The following is a 24,312-nucleotide window of genomic DNA, read 5'->3' as shown; positions in this document are numbered from 1 at the left end:
GTTGGCTATGAGCCCTTGGCCGCCAGCCCTAAACGCAATGATGCCAAATAAAACAGACGTGCAAGGTAGTTGGCTATGATCCAAGACATTTGCCGCTTACCCCAAACACATTGATGCCGAATACAACAGATATGAAGGTAGTTGGCTTTGAGCCAAGACATTTGCCGCTTACCCCAAACACATTGATGCCGAATACAACAGATATAACGGTAGTTGGCTATGAGCCAAGACCTTTTCCGCTATCCCTAAAAACATTGATTCCGAATACAACAGACATAAAGGTAGTTGTCTTTCAGCAAAGACCTTTGCCACCAACCCCAAACATAATGATTACGAATACAACAGACATAAAGGCCATTGGCTATGAGCGAAAACCTTTGCCAGCCAACCTTAAACGCAATGATGCCAAATAAAATAGACATGGAAGGTAGTTGGCTATTAACCAAAAAATTTGCCGCTTACCCCAAACCCATTGATGCCGAATACAGCAGACATAGAGTTGCTATGAGCCAAGACCATTGTCCGCAAACCCTATACACAATGATTCCGAATGAAACAGAAAAACAGGTAGTTGGCTATGAGCCAAGACCTTTGCCGCCAACCATAAACACAATGATGCCGAATAAAACAGACAAAAAGTAGAAAATAAGCGAGGGAAGAAAGAGCTATACTTGCTTCATACGTGATACTTTGGAAACATCCCTCGGTGATTAACAACATACTAGTTCATTGCAGTTTGTATACGTTAACAGGGTGGTACAATTGAAAACTAGCAAATATGTATGAAATTGTTCTATTGAAGAAGGTTTCATTCGATTTGCTATCTATCATGTTTAAAATGTGTTAAAATTTTGTAGGAACGCATACTATTGAGTCAAACGGACTTTAAAGATGATACAACCCAAATTAATCGAATGCAATTAATAGTATTCGCTTTCTTAAATAAGACATGCTGTCTAGAATACGCTATGAATTGTATTCAGTTTAATTCAAATGATTTGGTAAAGTTTCAAACAGCAGTTATTTGAAAGAATATCGAATCTCGCAAACCAAATGGTTTTAAATGGAGGGACAGAATGCCAATGGCCTTAAAAATATTGAATTTGAACAGATGAGGTGTGTGGACAGAATATAATGAGAATATAATGAGTTCAGCTTAGGTGACCCTCTCGATCCTTATCTTAAATGATATTTCGTGTTTTCATTGGTATTCAATGTAAAGTTGTTTATCTTGATTATTCAATATATAGTTTAAGCTATACTACACACACAACGGCCGTCGTCGGTGTATGCATATTGTTATTGTTAACGTAACCGCACCGGTCTGTCGGCTGACGGCAAATACATCTTCCAGCACTTTCAGCACGATGATGCTTAACAAAAAATACTAAGAGAAGAAACAAGTGAGAAAAAACTACAGGAGATTGACGGAACTTTCGCCCATTTGTTTTTCCTTTTAAAACATTAATGGCGCGTTGGAAGGAAGTGACACAATTGTGTTTGTACGGGCTTGTTTTTGTGTGTTCGAAATTATAACAGAATACCAGAAAGCTGTGTAAGAAAAATCATGAAGGCAGCATCTTATAAAACAAAAAGTATTCAGTAACTAAATGCATAAATCTGTATAAAAAAACGGTAATGTTGTATCACTGTTTGAATAAATATTGGTTAATACCAAGCGGACACGTTCTGTTTTAGCTCACCTATAAAACAGGGTGAGCTTGTTTGACTGCTTTTCGTTCATTTTGCGTGGTCCTTCAACACTTCATTCAAGCGACACACATCTCCAAAACCGTTTGGTAAATTTTGAAGAAAAAAAAACACACTTTAAAGGCATGATTCTTGGGTGACCCTTTTTAAAAGTAGTTAAAATTGTTACGGTCCCTATATAAGGCCAACATAGCTTATGCATAGTGCTTTATTTATTAATGTAAATCGGAGAAACAAAACATGAAACCAAAACTAAGGCTCGATCGGCCATTGTCAGATCATGTTTTACTTAAAAGTACACTGTGCCCTTAAGAGTACCCGGGCTATATTGTAGTATACTTACAAAAGTTATTTCCAAAGGTTTCAACCTTTGTATGATATATTGTAAAGATCTCCTCCACAAAGAGTGTCCACATACAAACCCGATGACAATCATTATACACCCACGTTACGAAGTTGTAATGTAACGTTCTCTTCATTACTTTATTATAGTTATATTTGTTCAAAAAAATACAAATACTGAAAAAATGATCACTATCTATTGTAAGTGCACACTATACACTGAACATATCCCTTACGGTGACGGTGATACAAATACCCTCTACATACAATTTTGACGCAGCTGTAAAGCTTTGGCTATTAGTGCTGTACTTTTACCTTTTACCTTTGATCTCACGAATAGCGATGTTTCTCTTGGATGGAACTAGTCATATTCATCATGACATTATGTGAGAAGTCGTTTTCATACCATTGAATACTTGTGTCTGTTATCATTCTACAATGCCATTTTTTTTATTGGCACTTAAATAATCATTTGAAGAATTAAGTGCACACAAAATCATCTCGTTAATGATATATCATACGATTGACACATTAATTGGCATTTTAAGAATTCAAACATGTTCTACAAAACGATTAATATTTAAAAAAAATACAGAATTCAGTAATTCGTATTCATGTAGTACAACGGTCTACACTGCAACAATAATGCATACATTAAATAAACGCTTGCAGAATTCAGTAGAGTCCAAACTTATTAGTCCACTTTGATTTCGGAGACATGGTTCCCAGCTTGTTCTCCATGTCGTATTTGTACTTCCGCTCGCGCTCCAGAGCGGCGTTCAGGCGCGACAACTTCCGCTCCAGGATGACAAGCTTGACCCGCTCGCTGACTGTCTCGGTGTTTACGATGCTCTTCGTGACGTCAGGGTTGGTGCAATGCACGTACTCGGCTATGCACATCTGAAGTAGCTCCTCGAACTTGTACCGGTCCGCTATGATAAGGTACTCCTCGTTTACGTCCGCTGAAAACGTATTTTAATTGAGCCTCGCTCCTAGGAAAACGGTGCTTTATGCTTGCGCGTAAAATGTAAAAGATTAGCCTGTGCAGTACGCACAGGCTAATAAGGGACGGCACCTTCCGCCTTAGGTGGAATAGCTTACAACACACTAAGAAAAATATAATACAAGCGGAAAGTGTTGACGCGGAATAACCTGTGCAAACTTCACAGGCTAAACTGTGACGACAGTTTACGCACATGCATTAAGTCCCGTTTTTTTAGCGAGACTCAATATAAAATAATTACTCGTTTAAGGTAGAAATTTGATAATTTTCAAATCTAATCAGTCGTCTCCCTTTCATGTGATAAATTTACGATATTCAAGCCAAAACAAGTAGTTCGATCTAGCCCGGTGAAAACATATTTTGTTTTTAGTATGTATGTTTGCTCAAGGTTAAAAAAGTTTTCATGAACGTTTGTTTTGTCAGTTGGCCATCGTTTACATGATGATATCAAGCGTGATCATAATAAAATTAACAACGGAACTTATACATGTCTGCTTATTTAGGCTTTTTACCAATTTAACGGCATAGCGTTCGATTGATGAGGTAATTTAACACTATTACGTTCGGTATCATATGCTGTGAAAATCGATGTAAAAGCATATGTCAGATATCAGCTTGTATCACATCATTAGTTATAATTAAAAAAAAACGCATACGTAATGTGGTATGTTGACGGTAATATAGGTATCAAATACAACTGTCAAACATACAAACAAAACAGAAATATATAAAATTAATTATTGTTTCTGTCAGAGTGATGCAAAAATTTAGCATATACATCAAACCTGGTGATTTTCGATATGTTAAGTTTAAAGTTTCAACTTCATTAAAAAGAGTTGATTTAATTGGGCCTTCAAAACATATAATGTGCAAAAATAAATGTCGTAAGGTCAATCATGTTTATATTGAGATCAAAGTTAAATGAGGAATTGTGTTTAGAAAAAAGGCGTCCAATATGTTTAACCCATTTATGTCTAGCGTCTAGAAAAAAGGCCTTGGCAAACAGCGTAGACCCAGATGATACGCCGCATGATGCGGCGTCTCATCAGGGTCTGCGCTGTTTGCTTAAAGGAATTTCTATAAGAAATATTATAAATATAGAAATAAATATACTGGACATCCCTAATTTTGGAAATAAATTGATCCAATTTAGAAGGATGGGAGAGTCCACTAAATGGGTTAATGGTTAACTTCAGTAAATAGAACTCTCACGTGGCATGTGGCCAAGTCGATGGTCTTTCCGAAGCTGCCCATAGGCATGATACAAAACGATCTCACAATCTCGTCTGAGTCGAAACATTTCGTATTCTTCCGCGAGAGGCAACAACTGCTTGGCTGATTGCGCTGAAAAAGTAGTTCGACATTGTCATGATTGTATATTTAAAAATACCATAGAAAAGCAGTTATTAGTAGCATTTTACTGATCAATATATAAATAACAACAAGTTTGATGTTAAAGCATTTTACGTTTTATTTTAGTTTACATACATAAATGTAATTACAGCAAGAACATATTAAAATGAATTGAATACATCTGAGAAATGGTGAAGATTTTGTAAAAATAAAGTTTATAATTACCTTTGCATGCAAGGTTGTTTTGCGTGGTCAAATTTCAAACAGCCGGTTTCAAAGTTAACAAAGACGGCGTATATATAATGGCCGTAAATGATTTGAAGGCGACATCCTGTAAAATCTTCACCATTTCGAAAAATAAAATAATACTAAGTATTGAGAATCAAGCGTGATCATATATATAACACATACACAGCACATGCAAAAATAGTTATGAACATTGCAGTTCAACTCATCCTATAAAATATATATTAATCTAAACAAAATGAATAATAATTATTTATTTTTTTTATTTAAGGTTGTATTATGAAATGTCTTGTTTTTAAACAACCAGTAAATAAGCAACAATTAGAAGTAAAAAAACAACATTTTATGAACGAATGTTAACTGTTTACTACGATAGTACATGTTGACACTCACATTTAAATTATGATTTAACATACCATACTGTCATACAAAACAAACGTATAGCTAGATTACGATAAAACATCTTGTCACAAGTACGATTACAATACAAATAATGTATGTCCAAACAACTGTTATAAAAATATGTCCAAAAAAACAATGTCGATTATTCCAGAGCATGAGGATGCCAATATTTCTGCCAGTCCGTTTTCGGCGTCAGTTTCTTTTCCTCATCTTGTACCTCGCTCTTGTATCGCCGCTCTTTCTCTAGATGGTAGGTTAGTTTCGCCAGCTTCTTCTGCAATATCAGCAGCTTCACCTTCTCCGATATCGTTTCCGAGTTCACCGCGCTCTTTGCCGTTGAAATGTCCGGGTTAGCGACGAACTCCTCGATGCAAAGGTTCAGTAACTTCTGTATCTTGTATCTGTCTGCCAAAAGCAGATACTCTTCGTTGATTTCCGCTTGGATTCCTCCAATATGGTGGTCTTTCCGTAGGCTTAGATAGGTTTCCATCAATACCCGTTCACACTCTCTTCTTAACTTGTGCATTTCATATTCTTCGGCCATTGGTATCAACTGTTTAGCGGACTTCGCTACAAAGGAGACAGTTGCAACATATGCACAATCTTTCAATGCATAGTTTCGTCAAAGCACTTGTAAAAAATGCGCATTTTCATTTGATAAGGGGGCGTATATAATATTGAAATGTATTACATGAACTTTCCAAATTGGATAATTCTTTTGTACACAGGCAAATGCGATGAATTGATATCCTTCGCCAAAAAAAAAATTTGTTTATGGATTGGTGCAGAACTAAAAGAAAGTGTGCACGTGAAGGCTGTGTTTTTTCTTATTTCTTAATTATGTTTTCAACTAATTGGTACCTCAATTGGGTTTGCAGCGGACCTTGATGCATGCTAGAATCCTAAAAATAAGGCATATTAAATAAAAACTTGTAAAATTAGAACTCGGTGTGTGACCTTGAAATTGACGCAATAAAAAAAGAGTCTTACGTGTGACACACAGCCAATTAAAGGGGAACAATCGTAGAATGTGATTACGAAATCCCTTGATAGACGTCGGTGTTATAGATAAAGTATGCGCAATTCCTCAAATATGTGATATTTGACTCCAAAATGTGACCTTTACATTGCCTCTATGGTTATGGGTATTGCATGTGACTCATTCACATATGGTGGAAAACAGCTATGATAAGTGTTATGCCTGCGGCTCATATGTTATTAAAGATACAGCTTAAGAAAGTTAGACACTATATAAAAAGTGTATTTCCAAGTCGAAAAGGGCCATACATACGCTATTGACAAATGACAATTTGACGATCACCAACCTCTTATTAATGATACACTCGTACCAAATTCCAATGAAATATGTCCAAGTAGCACCAATAAGTGGCCCCAGACACAAAATGTGCTTATTTTCAAGTAAACAATGACTCCGTTATTTGCAAATAGATTGCGACGGTATTTGACCTACATCATTCTCTTATCCATATGAACACTTTAATCAAGTTTCAATGAAATCGTCTCAAGAAATTTCGAGATTTGGCTCCAGAAACAGAAGAGTTCCTGACAAAAGGACGGACGAACGGACAACGCCAAAATTATCCCTCCGCTATCGGTAGGATATAATAACCTTGGGCGGCCTATGCATAATCAAGCCTTAATTGTAAACGTAAGTTATGGATCCCCACAAAACTCTTAAGCAATCTATCTCAGAAAATTGGAATTGGTAAATTCGAAGCTGAATTTCAATAAAACAAAAAGTTCTTATATAACTCATATATTTCGCTTAGTACGAAGAATCAAAAGCACAAAGATGGAAAACTACAAACACTGTAATGCTACTTTAATGCGTGCATACCACGGATCTAGGCCGAAATTGAAACTAAATAGCATACATTACAACTTTCATTTGCATTACAAATTGATATTTAATAAAACAGCATGCTAAAGAATGTATATAACCGTAAGAAGGAACAGTCAAACTGTCTTGTAGTGCGCTGTGATACGACTGTCGCTGTTTGCAACACCTCGGAAATAACACACTATTTGAGCCGTGCTCTGTGAAATGGGGGATAAATGCATCTGCGTAATGTGTCGCCCCAGATTAGCCTGTGCAGTCCGCACAGGCTTATCAGGAACGACACTTTTCGCTTGTATGCTATTTTTTTGTTGAACGAACGTCTCTTCTAAGCAAAAATCTAGTTAAGGTGGAAAGTGTCGTCCCTGAAAAGCCTATGCGAACTGCACATGCTAACCTGAAACGACACTTCACGCTAATGCATTAAAACTATTTTCACAGAGCGAGGTTCATTTCTAATATTATGGCTATGCTGTTCGAAAAACCTACCGGTGATGGTGTATTGGACACGGGGGTCGAGATAGCACAACAGCTCTACAACATCATCGTAGTTCTTGTTGTGCAGTTCTATCTCCGTCTTCTTGGCCGGTGCAAGCTGTTTCTCGAAGACGGGCGAGTTGTAGGCGAGGATGCACCTCGCAGTCCAAAGCTTCTTGCCCTGCACCTAGAGAAGGAATTAAATGGTTAATATGTGTTTGTAACTTATCTAGTAAGTAGTTGTCGATTTCAATCATCTATTTTTTCATAGCAACAATTTGTTGATAAATATCACAATTTGCTATCCAAAAAGCTTTTTGTGATACGTATCTCCATAATCAAATTTTAAGAGAGTCTTAAACTAATAACATTTGTTTTTGCTTATATCTGCTTGGCATTTAAAAAACCAACAACAACATTATTGTTCCAATTGATAACAGTTTAAGGTTTTATGCCATCATATCTAATCTCTTATATTTAATATGCATTTCTTTCTATTTCTGATTTTTTTCGGCATTTTATTTGCGTTGATATCGTAATCGTTCATACTCGATTGAACATTTGGAATGTCTTTTTTCTGTTTATATTATAACTTTTGGTTCAGTTCCCCTTTAAGTTTACTTTAAAAAGTATTGCATTCAAATAATTTGACTGTTTTCGACATTGCACGGTATTGTGATTTTGCAGCGAAAACCGAGGTAAGCAGTATCAGTGAAAGATTGTATCGCAACGTTTATTTTTAATATGTTTTGTTGTGATAATGTTATCATTATCATAGTGGAGAAACAAATTTACCAACTACTACTACTGCTGCTGCTACTGCTACTGCTACTACTACTACTACCTCTACTGCAACTAGTTTAAACCTATTTATTTTGAGTCCGTTTCCTGAGCCTAGAACCAGTACTTGGTGTCTTTGGGGTATATCTTAAGAACGCTGCCACTGTGGGGATCGGACCCATGACCACCCGGTCGCTAGGCAGACACCTAATCCATTACACCACGGTGACCTCAGCTACATCTACAACTACTTCTTAACGGAAAATGTAATTATTTCCGTTTCCAATTAATTGGGCGTTAATACACAGAAAACTGACCCATTATTTCTGTATATCTACTACACCCACAATCCTTTAAAACGCGTTTCTGATATTCAAGGTGCCTGTACCACGTGACTTTTTCGGCTATGTGTGGGACGATAGGCTGTCAACAAACCATCGCTTCATGTACGTTTCTGATAATTTCTTCATTAATTCAAAACCATTTAAAAAAACAAAGACGAGAGCCCGGTCATTGTCAAAATACACAACTGTGTTAAGTTTGCGCAAAATTAATTATGTTTTTTTTTTCCAAAAAGTGCAACCGCGTGTTTGAAAACACACAAAGTGAAATGCTATGTGTGGTATATTTGTTATTCAATCAACAAAAACATTCATTATAATATTGTTGAAGGTTTAAAAAAAAATAGGGCGGTCATTGTAGTTCTTCATAGAGAAGCTACATATATTGTATGTTTGTGCATATACATCTGATTCGGAGTCTGTGTATAAAAATGCAATAACGCTGTGTGTGGGACACATTTTTGAAATGCTATGTGTGGTATGCAAGAATTTTCCCGTCAGTTCTGCATTTAATCTGAACACAGTTTTGTAAGAATCTAAAACATATACTTCAGTCTGTACTGAAAATATATCAAATTAACCAAATGTTACATGATGGAATACTGAAGTAATTGTGTAATGTTTAAACAATTTATGTTTAATTGAACATAAATTTTAAATAAAATACACTGCGTAATTGTTATCCAACCAATGGTCTTTTTTAACAAACACGTTATGTTTTTTTTACTTATTGTCTTTAAATAAATATCATGATTGATAATTCTGCCCGATTATTAATTTCGGTCCTTTTTTGTAAATGAATGACAAAGAAAGTAAAAACACTTGCTTTAAAATGGGTTTTACATCTGTTGTTTTTCAGACTTGACAAGGATTAGTCGAAGGATTTGTAACGCTTTAAGGCGCGAAGCTGTGTTAGAATTAGATGAACACCATCAAACCACACGGAAGGTGTTATGCGGCAAGTTTATTATCAAAACCACAGTGACAGAGACGGACCCAGCTTCATTCTGTGATGTTTACGGAAAGCTATTTCAACTAACTATGCAAACATACCATTTAAAGCTATTTCAACTAACTATGCAAACATACCATTTAATATGTATTTTGGCATAATCAAAACAAAGTGTATGTATTGATATTTGTGTACATTTATGTGTTTTGTATCTATGTTATTAATGAAATTGATGAGATGAATATAAAATCTGAGTATATATGTTAATAAAACAATTGTTTCATAACAAATAACAAGATAAATCCAATGATGATTGTTTGTGGTCTATTAAGTTTATTTAGTTTCCAATATCATCTCCATATGAATATATTAAGTATATCAAACTAAACACTTCATTAATAATAACATTGCTTTATAACCAGCGTGCACATGTTACAATAGAAATTAAAACACCAAGTGCATAAAGAAGTACATCAGTATTCGCAAAGTAACAAATCTTGCTATACAAACATATAAATGATCTAATTATCACGTAACAAATGATCATCGCAAAAAAGTATTGGCTTTGGGGGTTTATTATACCAACAAACATATTTAATTGTATTAATACTTCATGAACTCAATTTCAAATGAAATCTAAATAACTGAAAATAGTGTAAGATGTTTAATGAAAAAACTCCTTTGACCCGGTCATGAAAGGGGCTGCAAGATCTTGTTACCACCGCACCAAGTAATAAACAATACATGTTGTTCAATTTGTTGAATTGTCAAATGTGTATTTAATGTTTACTTTGATTGTTTTCTTTCACTGCAATACTTGCACCATCTGGTAACAAAACAAACAGTCTTTTAAACTTTTGAACATTAACTATATATGACAACTTTTCATTGAATAAGATATCAGTACGTCTCTTGAAGGTGCTTCCAAAAATACTTTAATCTCCCTGAAAAGAACAAAATACACATGAAATAAACTGTAAAACTTAAAAAATAAATAAATAATTGTCATGCGTGATATATAAGATAGCTCAATAGGATTTAGATACGAATACATGATTTTACAGAAAAATAAGCTATTGATCCTTTTGTCTATTTGTTTAAATAATGCTGTATTATCTCTTTATGCTTATTTAATAACTCTCGTTACGGTCTAATATGTTTACACATTCCTGATAAAAAGCACACAACCTTAATTTCAATAACACTTTTGTAATTTTGTTACAATTATATTCACATGACACCTTGTACAAACAATCCTTACGATTTTGTGTATTAAACAAGTGCCTTAGTTGGAAGTAACAATTCACTGAAAATTTAACATTTTGTAACAATCAATTTTATATACAACTGTAAACTCACAAGAAAAGGTTTGCCGCAACAGAAATATTTTCCTTCCAGTGCGTGGTTGGCTTTGTGTTTGGAGATTCCCGACTGTGTTTTGACCTCTCTACCACACTGTTCCCAAACAAATGGCATTCTACAAGTAAAAAATATGAATATAAATTATCGACAATCATGATAATTTTGAGTAACATGAACGTCGAGATTATCATATTTTAAGCACGATAAACTGTACCAACAATGTTTTATTGACCAACTTTTGTTATTTAGACAGACTTAAATATTATTGGTGTTTATTTCAATCTTTCGATTCTCTAGTTTAGTTTGTATACCACACATAGCATTTCAAAAACGTGTCCCACAAAGCATTATTGCATTTTTAAGCACACACTCCGAATCAGAAGTATTTGTGCAAACATACAATGTATGCAACTTCTCTATGAAAAATTACAATGTCCGCCCTATTTTTTAAACCTTCGACAATATCATAATGAACGTTTTTGTTGATTAAATAAAAAATATACCACACATAGCAATTGAATTCTTGTCTTTTCAAACGCGCGGTTGCACTTTTTGGAAAAAATACTAAATTAATTTTGCGCAAACTTAACACAGTCGTGTATTTTGACAATGACCGGGCTCTCGTCTTTGTTTTTTTTGAAAATGGTTTTGAATTAATTAAAAAATTATCAAAAACGTTACCTGAAGCGATGGTTTGTTGACATCCGATTGTCCCACACATAGCCGAAAAAGTCACGTGGTACACGCACCTTGATATTTAAAACTTACATTTTGATATAGTAACCCCCTTTTTTAACGACCTTAATTAAGCGCTTTAGCATACTTTAACAATGTCAGGATGATTTTAAACACATCATAGCGAAAGAAGAATTTATCTAATTAACATCATTCGGGCAAAAATGTTGTTTAATGGTTGTGCGTAAAGCGTCGTCCCAGATTAACCAGTTTAGTCCGCTCGGGCTTATCAGGGACGACATTTTTCGCTTTGTAATTTTTAGTTTAACAAAAGTTATATTCTTAACGAAGATGTAATGTAGGCGGAATGAGCCCTGTCTGATTAGCCTGTACGGACTGCATAGGCTAATCAGTTATGATACTTTATGCACATGCAATAAGTCCGAATTTCACACAATGACGCTGATAGTTGTAACATGTTCCTTTTGAGCATTTGCAAGTGTAAATAACCACAAAAAAAGCGCAACGGTGAATCATTTTTTTTCAAAACATTTTTTAACAGCGGATAGATTTACCACAGGAAGTGGGCGCCTACCGCCGTGCTGGGCGGCGTCCACGCTTCCAGGCGGCGCCCTCGGCTGCCCCGTGTTACTTACTATCAGGCCCACGTCTGAAAAGAAATCCTGCTTAAAGAACGGCAACTCCCCGTCGTCCTCGTTGATAATAGGTGGCAGTGGCGGCCGCGTCGTCTTCACCATGTTTTGACGTTTCCGGTTCGACATTCCGCTATTGCTTTGTTTTTCTTTACGATTTCAGTGCGTGCGACGGTCCAATGCTGACTATGTTTGCTGGTTCTGATTATGATATCGTCCCAATGTTTGAAGGTTTGTGTAATACGTATTATTGTTGTCGATTTGTATATCGATCCAATGTGTAACAATTCAACGTAAAGTAATATTTTCTTCAGTTGTTGATCCAATATTATTACAGCTGTATTATGCTATTGCTCCACTTTGATTTAGCTCAACTTATCCGTACACTTCAAAATGCTGCAATTTTGATATTGTTCCATTGTGAGTTGAATTATAGTATAGAGTAGTTATTTGATGTAATGAAGTAATTGTACCAATGGTCGAAGTATTTGTCCCGTAGTACTAGATGCTTTCAAGAACTTATTATTTCATTCTTGATTTTAAAACATTCATGCTTAAATTCACTGAAATTCTTGTTTTATTCATGTCCATCTTTACTCACATTATCGTCACATTTATTTCGCATTTTGAAAAATAAGATTTGCAGTAATACAAGTAAATTAAAAAAGGTTATTGTTTGTGCCAATGCCGAAATGTTGCAATACGATATCAAAAATCAAGAGTGTATTGTTAGTAATTGAATGAAAAACTATCGATTTGCGAAACGTTTAAACAAAAGATTTAAGAAATTTGACGCGTGAGAGTGTATCTCAATAAACTGAAGTTTAACCATTTGAGTTTGGCAGAGTAGTATCAATACAAAAACATGCTTAACGGCATATGTTTGTATGACATGACAATGTATAGTGTTAATATTTTTACTGCTTACAAGCAGATTGGCGATATTCATAACTATTCGAAATACTCACGTCTAACTATACATAACAATATTGTCGGTACAGATAAAATATACAGGACATTAATTTCAATTATATATAATAGTATCAACATTAAAATAATTATGCCTGTCTGTATTCACGCTCAAAAATAATTGACTGATTTAGGCTCAGTTACGTTTTAAACGTTTACTTTAAATGACGTGCATCTACTAGTTTAAGCATTGAGTGTTAGTATATTATGTGTTAGTATTCTATATTTTATATTCGTGTTTGCTTATATTTACTACTTTAAACTTATATTATTTTGAATTGTGTTGAAAGAGATTAAATGTCCTGTATTTCTGTTGATCCAGACCTAGTAACTAAATCAGTTCTTCTTATACACTGTGCGAGCATTACAACGTTGGTTTTAACTCTATTATATAGAATGCAACTAGTCATGCCAAGATTAGTAACCGATAATAAGATGAATTTTCTTCAAACGCGGTAGTCTCGCTTGATTGTGTATTATACTTAGCAAAGGGAGGAAACAAAATTGATGAGCGGGTGGGGTGTTCTTAATCTACTTTCGTTTTGAAATATACTTTTCATTCGTATCAGTATCAATAAATACCATCTTGCGCGATTATTGGTCGTCAAGGTATGCTAGTTTTTAATATTGTCATAACCATAGATGTTTGTGTACTTTCATCTTTAATAAAACATTGCGGGCCTATGGTAACGGCCTGAGGGTAATGGAGCAGTGACATTTCTGTATAAATTGTAATAAATACGTTGTGCATAAGTGACATTCATTCTTTGTTTAAAGAACAATATATCCATACAATTTTGTGAATTAAATATATTTAATTTTAAACTACAATTGGTACAACTGTATACAGTTTACTGATCTTTTATTTATTAAAAAAGCCTTCTATTGGCCTCCTAAAATTTGCTTAAAATAAGCCTTTCTTATATCGATTCAAATTAGTGATAGGCTAAAAGAAGTAATTTAGTTGTGGTAATTGATTGTTGTAGTAATGCAGCAAAAGTAGTTTAAGCGGCAGCACATCATTTATTTTAGTAGTTAAGATTAAGAAGAATTGTAGTTTTAGTACTACTACAACAACAACAAACAACGACTAGAGACGACGACTACGACGACTACGACGACTACGACGACTACTACTACTACTACGACGACGACTACTATACGACTACGACGACGACTACGACGACTAGACGACGACTACTACTACGACTACGACTACTACTACTACGACTACGACTACTACGACGACTACTACGACGACGACTACGACGACTACGACGACTACTACGACGACGACTACTACTACTACGACTACTACGACTACTACGACTACTACTACGACTACGACTACGACTACTACTACGACTACTACTACTACTACTACTACTACTACTACTACTACTACTTCTTCTTCTACTACTACTACTACTACGACTACTACTACTACTACTACTACTACTACTTCTACTACTACTACTACTACTACTACTACTACTTCTACTACTACTACTACTACTACTTCTACTACTACTACTACTGCTACTACTAGTACTACTACTACTACTACTACTACTACTACTACTACTACTACTATTACTACTACTACTACTACTACTACTACTGCTACTACTTCTACTACTACTACTACTACTACTACTACTACTACTACTACTACTACTTCTACTACTACTACTACTACTACTACTACTACTACTACTACTACCACCACTAGTAGTAGTGATAGTAGTAGAAGTAGTTGTAGTTGTTGTTGTTTTGTGGTAGTAGAAGTATTAGGAGGAGCAGCAGCAGAAGCGGCAGCAGGAGTAATTGCAGCAGCAACAGCAGAAGCAGTAGGAGTATTGGTTTTGTTGTTGTGATCAAAGCAGCTGCAAAACTGATACTAGGAATATAAATATTTTCTTTAAAAAAAGATTTCAGACCAATTACAATGTCCAGTATCCAAGTGATCTATCTGCCGTCGTCTTGCTCCAAAAAGGATTTACAAGTTCACTTCGCGAACCCCAGTAATGGCGGTGGGCCAATCAAACAGATATATTACCCACTGTTTGACAACGATGCTGTAATCATCTTTGAAGATCAGCTAAGTATGCCCGACTTCGAATGGATTCCCTACTGTTATACTCCTACAATTACGAAGTATACTGGAATCACCAAGACCGTCTGTTCGTACACTTTTGAATTGTCGTACGTCGTTCTCCTTTAGGGGCAGATAAACCACTACCACTTTATTTTATTTCGATTTTGACGCAGGAGATTGTTTAAAACTGATTTTTTAATCAATAATAATTTAATCAAAGTGTTTACATGCCGCTGCGATATTCTTTATTAAAAAGAATTTAAAATGTTAATAAGTTCTGGATTAGAACTAACTTCGATTACTTTTCGATGTGTATTGTTGCTATTTAAATCGTTGATTACGCCCTAGTTGACACACGATGAAAATGCTCGGTACAATACAACAATTAGAAACCCCCGCGTTAGCCCAATGGCAGCCGTCTCTTTCGTTTAATATTTAAAATTGGACCGCCTGGTCAGTCTGTATTTGGACAAAGACTCTCACTTGGAGTTTCTATTTCGTAATTAGTATTCTACAAATTTCCTCGAATCAGGCTCATGGGTTAAACACTGGTCACGCAATTGGTGTCACAATGTCAGTATAGTCATATATAGCACAATAACGTACACATCTTGTCACCTTAGACCGCAAGGCATAGCGTTCACATGTTTTCATTGTAAAATAAGCGATTATTGTGTCTCATGCAGAAAAGTACCGGTACCGAAGCAATTTGGAAATCAATAGCACTTAAAACGTGAAATATAGAAAATTCGCGCCCTGAGATCTTCAGATTGGTTTTACGGGTCTTTTTTAATGCTTGGTAATTAATTGCACAAATCCATTTTAATATTGATTTACATGTCTTTTTTCTTGAAATGTTCAAGTCCTTTTAATTTTGTACTTGCAGAAAAGGCGCAGCGCTCCTTCCTTTTCGGATTTTTTTTACTGCCACTTGGAATTTTGTTATTTTTCCGCAATGGGAAAGGCGTCTTTTACGGGTACTTTATAAAGAAGGAACAGCATCAATGAAAAATCAGTAGCGGATCCGTGGTCTAGTGGTAACACACTGGCTTCACAATCCAGAGATCGCTGGTTCGATCCCCCGCTGCACCTAACCTACTAACTCGTCTTTCGCATGAGACGTTAAACCGAGGTGCAGTGTACTAGGTGCTATACACCGAGCACTAAAAGACCCAGGGTCACCTCTGGAACGGGGTGTCTCCTGTATCTTGCACTATCCCCCGTAACCAACTAACACGTCTTTCTGGGGGCGATGGCCATATGGGAGACAAACCGGTGCACTCGATAAAAAAAAACAAAAACAAAAAACAATGAAAAATCATAAAGTTTCCTCGGTGAACTTGTCTCAAATCATGTTCCTAGGTCACATGATTTATACATGTATATGGTCTTCTATACCTAAAAATCTTGTTTATTGAAACCACGGCGTACTTTTTTTACATATCAATTGTTCGGGGGACTTCTACATTTTTTAAACAATGCGTCTGTGATCAAAACTGTCCAAGCCCAATGTGTCAAGATTTTTTGTTCATCAACTTTCTTCATAATTCGACTTTCCGCATCGTTAGTTATTCTTTGTTACCAGCTCTAGTTTTATAACTGACCTCTTGCTATAGAAACATGTAATACTTAAAGTTGAATATCTTGAACCAAACTATAATAAAGCGAAAAAAAAGAACTACCGTGGATTTTGAAAATTATGATGTACTCTGTCAGACCCCATTTAAAATTTGGCAAAACATAGCGATATACACGCCAACATAAATGTTCTGCGCATGCGCACGGGAGGGGAACTAGCATGCCACCGAATGTAGTGATATTCCAACTTTAATCTGTATACAAAAGTCATACATTGCTGATAAATGTTCTTCCATTTGGAATATAAAAATGTGACCATATTAGAATGACGTTTGAATTTGATTTAAATTTCTCTTTGCAATATTTGTAAAAACGCATGATGTCAAACAAATAAATATTTACTTTTTACCCCGGTCACAAGTTTCTATATAAATTGAAAATCAGCCTAAATTTTGTAAAACAATGCATCATTTAAGCGGTAATTTACTGTCTAACTGGTTAAACTTTGTTTTAGCCGCAGAATTCGTCTGTAGACATACGGAGCATGCTATAAAAGGGAAAGGCGTTTCTGTTAAACCATATCGTTACCCACCGGTAAGTAAAGAAAAGCGTAAATAATATCACTTTATATCGCATTACATAGATACATTTGAACAGATTTTTTAAAACGTGTCTTTATGACAGCTATCCCCTCTGTTTTTACCTAACTTTCATCACACTTTAAATATAAAACAGTGTTTTGTCTTAGATTGGCTTTCACGTTTACTTGTCTTACAAACGGCGTTGTGTGTATTTTAGTCGCCTCTTTCACTTGTTATTTTGATAGGTTCTTTTTGTAACGAATATAATAGTCATACATATCTACGTACTCTTAAAAATGGCTCGTGTTATTATACATTGCCCGGGTAGATTGTGTTCATCAGCTTATTCTTTTCAGATCTATACAAAGCTTCATGCGGAGCTGGACCCAACAGCCGCCAACATCATACAAGCCGATCAAGAGATCCGAGATGAAATAGAACATTGCGAAGGCCTTACACTGAACGTTAAAGATGACGTCATATTGGGTATAACAGGCGATTGGTTCCAGCTGGAATGGGTCTGGGCAAAGATTGAAAGGTTCACGAAAGAACAGTCACACATCCAGCGCAGAATACAGCGAAAGATTGATCGTACGAAAAGCCTTGATGATTCGATGAAATCGGAGTTTCATGCGACAACGAAAAGCAAACATGGAGATGATGGCAACAGGCCCGATGATGATATCGATGTAAAAATGAGTAATCCACAAATGTATAAGGGGATAGATAATCATTCGGCGGCAATGACAGAGCAGATTCGTGACGATGATGCACGAGCGAACGCAAACATAGCCAAAACTCAAACTTTTGAATTCGACCTTCAAAAGGAAGTCCCAAAGAAATCTCAGGCGAGCGTAAAAGCGCAGACAACACACCAAAAGCCGGCGACACATACTTCGCAGACAACAAGTGAATACAACGAGCCTGGTGGAAGCGCAGTTAGTGTATGTGAAATAGAAATATTGGGTAAACCGGGTACCCTATTGAGTCTGGACTTAAAGTATGGAGAACTGAAAGTCAGCGTCTACGCGGGCTTGATCACAATGGAAGAGACAGACGTGATCGTTAACGCCGCCATGGGGCCGCTTGTCAACGGAGGGGGCGTCGCCTGGGCTATTGCATCAAACGCTAGCCCAAAGCTTCAGGAAGAGTGCGACGCGTACGTCAAAAGACACGGTAACGTACCCACGTCAGGCGTCATGCATACGGTCGCTGGCGGGAAGTTGAGCCAGAACGTAAAGCACGTGATTCACGCGGTTGGGCCGGTGTGGGACGTCCTGAATCAAGATGACAAGTGTATGCGGAAGCTGACCATGACCTTTTTGAACTCACTGAAGTATGGGAACGAAGAATTACGTGTGTCATCCATTTCCTTTCCGCTTATAAGCTCTGGTAGGTTGTCACAACGGTGTAATTTGGTTTTTATTTGACTAATTTCTGGTGCATGATACATTACTTTAGTTTTATGTAGTGAAGTACTTGGGTCAAAAGCAACAGTAAAAACTGTAAAAGGGGTGATTTGAATTTAAGGGGACAGTATTAAAAACAATAAAAAATTTGTATTGTCAACAAGTCTTTCGGAGATTAAAGTTGTTTAACACTAATCTGAGAATATTCTATTTGTAATTATAAAACAAATGCAACACGCAAATCATCAGACCAATCTACATTAAAAGTGTCCATTTTCTAAACGTAATGCTGGATGAAAACATCATCTGTATGCATGTTGTCTCACGAGAGACCCATCGCTATAAATGTACATGCGATTTCACAAGCTTGCTCTGGAATATGTTTGTTGAGATGTGTTTTGATTTAAACGTAGTTAATATTAAGTTATTGGTTTTCTTTCAGGAATATTCGGCTGCCCAGTGGAGGTTTGTACAAGGTCGTTTCTGTACGCCATTATCCTGTTCGGAAGCTTATACCCTGACGCTGGCTTGACGGAGATCCATTTAGTGAATAATGATGAGAACAACACCGGTCTTACAGTCGCTTCTCTACGAGAAATGATTCAGCAGGGAAGTGTGCATCTTCTGGATAAGGCCAGACGAATTTACAGGGAATTTGACGGTGTGAGATTTAAAGCTACATCCACATTTCAGTTCCCATGACTACTAGCTTATTAAGTTTTAAGATTAAATCTTCATCGTATCAATTTATGTAAACTAAATCCCGTGGCAAACACGTAATCACATGTAGGTACGTGAATGTGTATTGTTTGTGTAGCTTCGCGTGTGATTTGTTAACTGTTCTTGAAAGTGTGGTAACATTAAAATTAGTTATTTTTGTAACTCTCCATTCAAAATTTTGTGTCAAGAGCTCCTTTTCTCTGTTCAAATAGAAGCCATGTATTAATCGGATGTACGCACTTTGTGGTTATTTCACACATCCTGAATTTGTCTTGAAAATTGCGAGGCATTTAATTTCAGACTTAGTTGAAAGGTGAAGGTTTGAAAAGCGTTTAATGTATTACTTGGCTTTTGTCGGAAGTTCTGAACCGAAACTCGGAAGTTATTTTTAATTTTCTTATTATCCCCACGTTTTTCGGAGAAAAAGTGGGGATATTGTATTGATGTGCGTCTGTCCGTCCGTCCTGGCCACCTGCTCCTCCTACACTATTAGCACTAGAACCTTAAAACTTACAAACATGGTAGCTATGAGCATATGTGCGACGGTGACAGTGACGGAATTTTTATCTGACCCCTGGGTCAAAAGTTATGGGGTTGGGGCGGGGCCGGGTCAGAGATTTTCACTCATTTTTTATGTTATTTTACATTAACTTCTTCATTTCTGCACCGATTTACTTCAAATTGATACTGAGCCTCTCTTATGACAATAAGGTCAATCTCAACTATGCATGACCCCATTACCAACCCTGGGGCGCCCCGGCCACATAGGCCACGCCCACCCAAAATTGCCTTTTACTATAATTTCTTCATTTCTACACCGATTCACTTCAAATTGAAACTGAACCTCTCTTATGACAATACGGTCAATCTCAGCTATGCATGGCCTCATTACCAACCCTAGGGCATCCCGCCCACATAGGCCACGCCCACCCAAAATTGCCATTTACTATAATTTCTTCATTTCTACACCGATTCACTTCAAATTGATACTGAACCTCTCTTATGACAATACGGTCAATCTCAGCTATGCATGGCCCCATTACCAACCCTGGGGCGCCCGCCCACATAGGCCACGCCCACCCAAAATTGCCTTTTACTATAATTTCTTCATTTCTACACCGATTCACTTCAAATTCATACTGAACCTCTCTTATGACAATACAGTTAATCTCAACTATGCATGGCCCCATTACTAATCCTGGGGCGCCCCGCCCACATAGGCCAATCCGACCCGAAATTGCCTTTTACTATAATTTCTTCATTTGTACACCGATTCACTTCAAATTGATACTGAACCTCTTTTATGACAATACGGTCAATCTCAACTATGCATGGCGCCATTACCAACCCTGGGGCGCACCGCACACATAGACCACGCCCACCCAAAATTGCCTTTTACTATAATTTCTTCATTTCTGCACCAATTTACTTCAAATTGATACTGAACATCTCTTATGACAATACGGTCAATCTCAACTATGTAAGGCCCCATTACCAACCCTGGGGCGCCCCGCCCATAATAGGCCACACCCACCCAAAATTGTCTTTTACTATAATTTCTTCATTTCTACACCGATTCACTTCTAATTGATACTGAACTACTCTTATGACAATAGGTCAATCTCAACTATGTATGGCCCCCTTTACCAACCCTTGGGCGCCCCGCCCATAATAGGCCACACCCACATAGGCCACGCCCACCCAAATTTGCCTTTTACTATAATTTCTTTATTTGTACACCGATTCACTTCAAATTGATACTGAACCTCTCTTATGACAATACAGTTAATCTCAACTATGCATGGCCCCATAACCAATCCTGGGGCGCCCCGCCCACATAGGCCACACCCACTCAAAATTGCCTTTTACTATAATTTCTTCATTCCTACACCGATTTTCTTCAAATTGATACTGAACCTCTTTTATGACAATACAGTCAATCTCAACTATGCATGGCGCCATTACCAACCCTGGGGCGCCCCGCCCATAATAGGCCACACCTACCAAAAATTGTCTTTTACTATCATTTCTTCATTTCTACACCGATTCACTTCTAATTGATACTGAACTTTTCTTATGACAATACGGTCAATCTCAGCTATGCATGGACCCATTACCAACCATGGGGCGCCCCTGGGTCAAACATGCGGCGTTGGGATACGCGTCGGCCTCTGACGCGCTATTTCTAGTTAAATTGATGCTAGGCTTCCACAATCTGGAAAAAAGGACATATCAGAAAAATGCCTTGAAAATTGGCCATTTTAAAATAATAGTAAAATCCTAGCCATGTCTGTATTAAGCACAATTAATATGTAAACATTACCGTTTCATTGACCACTTGTATTATTGTATTTAGCAGGTATTGAAACTGTGGTCCGAGTCGCCGGACAGAAACTCGCGCTTGATGAAAGAACAAAACGAAACGATCTACCCATTATGTCGGACACCGCTGTAAAGGGCCACAAATCTGAAAGCACAAAACTCCCGACGGATGGCAGCAAAACCGTTGAGCCAAGACCTTTGCCACCAACCCCAAACACAATGATGCCGACTAAAACTGACAAAAAGAAGAAATAAGCGCGCGTAAAAAAGTTTGTGTTAGCTTCATACGAGAGACTTTGGTTGCGTTGATTTGATGGGAAAATCTCCGAGTGATCATCATAAACAATGACACACCAGTGCGTTGCAGGTTGAATACGTTAACAGGGTTCTACAATCCAAAAAATATCAACTATATGTGAAATTGTTTTAATAAAGAAATGTACAACTTGATTTGCTACCGTTTTCAATCATGTTGGTGAAAATCCTTTAGGAACGCATACTATAAAATGAACTGTTGAGCTGATGTCATTCGCATCAATCGCATGATATGTGTTGCGTTCTGATAAAACTGGGCATAATGCATGTGCGTAAAGTGTTGTCCCAGATTAGCCTGTGCAGTCCGCACAGGCTAATCAGGGACGACATTGTCCGCCTAAATTGGATTTTTTGCTAAGAAGAGACGTCATTTAGACGAAAATGTCATAAAAGCGGAAAGTGTCTTCCCTGATTAGCCTGTGCGGACTACACAGGCTAATCTGGGACGACACTTTACGCACATGCATTATGCCCAGTTTTCTCAGAACACAACTAATATTAATACGACTTGCTTGCTTTAATGCGCTATGCTTTCTAGAATACCATATGCTGTGTGTTCGGTTAACTTTTGCTGATTTTGTAATGTTATAAACAGCAATTACTTAAAATACTTCTCGAATACTTAATAAGATGGGAAAGAATTCGATTTGCATATGAAAATAGTGAACTTGTACAGGTACCTCAGGGTTGGGCAGCATACTATGCGCCTTAAAAATATTGGATCTATAAGATAAGGTGTGTGTGCAGAATGCAAGGGGCTTAAATATGGAATCTCTACGGACAGTGTGTGAAAAAGTGGGTGGGGACATCATGCATAGAACGTTAAAAGGGGCATTGTGGTGTGAACGAAGTCAATGGACTGTCAAAATATTGAATCTGCACATATAAAGGGTGAACGGGGCCGTTAAATGTTGAATCTGTACAGAAATTGGGTGGAAAAGAATGGAAGGGCGACTGTAAATGTTGAATCTGTACATGCATATGGGCAGTGACAGCATTGGCGGAGTTTTATACAGGATCACGATACAATGATGAAATCGAATCACCACAATATTTTGATAACCCATATTAACTTGAGACATTTGAAACTTTAAAAGAAATTTAGTATAAGTATGTTAAATATTGTTTTGCTAATAGCCACTTTTAGTTTTATCTGTGTATAAACCTTTCGGTAGATATATTTAATAAAATATAGATTGATAATACGTGATTAGTTATATATTTTAATGTTGATGACGCACGATGGACAAAAGGCGATCACAAAAGCTAACCATGAACATGTTGTTAGGTGAGCTAAAACATATTTCCATTCAAAAACATGAGTTGTTATGCGAATACTGATGTGTAATTTTGTATGTTATTGTCTTTTATACAAAATCAGCTTATGATTGCATTTGCGACCTATAGGCAAAGTCAAAGTTTCGTAAAAAAACTGTTTTCTGTCAATAGGTTGATTTTGCATGGAGGTGTTGCGTTTAAATAGTGTGCTGTGACCGATAGCTTACACAAAGACCTAGCATGTATAATATACGTTATTGGTAAAGTGTATATTCATGTCTTGTCAGATGTTGCTCTCAGTAATGGTCTATGTTTTGACAAGTGCCCACCAGTTTTACTAACAACGATTTCCTCGTGCATTATTACGAATTTACACACGAACACGCATGTGTTAGAAATATATACAGTGGAGTATCTGTGTAACATTTTCGTCTGTCGTTTGTTGTAAAAATGCCGCGCCTTTAAGTGCCTAATGTTAGCAAGTCACTTTATATCATGACAAACATTTGTATTTATTAGCTCGGCTTTTCCTACTGGCGTCACCGTGCGTGTCTGTACTTAGTTACAGTGATGATTGAGCCGTATGCGACTTCCTTTTCATATTTTTGTGTCAGGTCACAAAAATAAATTACCTTTTAAAATCGTTATACACCGTTACTCTAAAAAAGCATAATTAGGTGTTTAATATCGTACATGTGACATTCGACGCTGGGCCTCTTCAGTCTTAAATGATTAACCCCTGGCTCAAAGCTGATTTCGCTTCGGTGATTACATCGATACTTAAACTTAAACTGCATACCGCTAATGACATCAAACTTTTCGTCAAAGTAAGATTTCGACTTTTATAGGTAATATCGTGATATCTTCATCCTTCATAGTGTTAAAATA

At 36.7% G+C, this 24,312-nt stretch overlaps 2 protein-coding genes across 4 annotated transcripts; one reads left to right on the top strand and one right to left on the bottom strand.

The window, feature by feature from the left end:
- Positions 1-2,128: 2,128 nt before the first annotated feature.
- LOC127858212 (BTB and MATH domain-containing protein 42-like) lies at positions 2,129-12,343 on the bottom strand. 2 transcript variants are annotated; one of them, XM_052395191.1, is made up of 4 exons: positions 12,158-12,325; positions 7,404-7,578; positions 4,268-4,399; positions 2,129-3,014 (listed from the first exon to the last, which is right to left on the bottom strand). In XM_052395191.1, the coding sequence occupies exons 1-4, from the start codon at positions 12,281-12,283 to the stop codon at positions 2,728-2,730; spliced, it is 720 nt and encodes a 239-aa protein (XP_052251151.1). In that variant the 5' UTR covers positions 12,284-12,325; the 3' UTR covers positions 2,129-2,727. The 2 variants fall into 2 exon arrangements, with proteins under 2 accessions (XP_052251151.1, XP_052251150.1); XM_052395190.1 differs by lacking the exons at positions 2,129-3,014; positions 4,268-4,399 and adding an exon at positions 5,049-5,626 and having other exon boundaries at positions 12,158-12,343.
- A 1,255-nt stretch (positions 12,344-13,598) lies between these two features.
- On the top strand, positions 13,599-23,349 carry LOC127858492 (uncharacterized). 2 transcript variants are annotated; one of them, XM_052395679.1, is made up of 6 exons: positions 13,599-13,732; positions 15,055-15,228; positions 17,314-17,393; positions 17,737-18,772; positions 19,232-19,450; positions 21,869-23,349. In XM_052395679.1, the coding sequence occupies exons 2-6, from the start codon at positions 15,072-15,074 to the stop codon at positions 22,084-22,086; spliced, it is 1,710 nt and encodes a 569-aa protein (XP_052251639.1). In that variant the 5' UTR covers positions 13,599-13,732; positions 15,055-15,071; the 3' UTR covers positions 22,087-23,349. The 2 variants fall into 2 exon arrangements, with proteins under 2 accessions (XP_052251639.1, XP_052251638.1); XM_052395678.1 differs by having other exon boundaries at positions 21,866-23,349.
- Positions 23,350-24,312: the final 963 nt, after the last annotated feature.

The sequence above is a fragment of the Dreissena polymorpha genome, chromosome 14 (genome assembly GCF_020536995.1).
Source record: "Dreissena polymorpha isolate Duluth1 chromosome 14, UMN_Dpol_1.0, whole genome shotgun sequence".
Taxonomy (NCBI): domain Eukaryota; kingdom Metazoa; phylum Mollusca; class Bivalvia; order Myida; family Dreissenidae; genus Dreissena; species Dreissena polymorpha.
The sequence above is the reverse complement of the archived record's forward strand: the minus strand, read 5'-3'. Positions and strand labels throughout refer to the sequence as shown.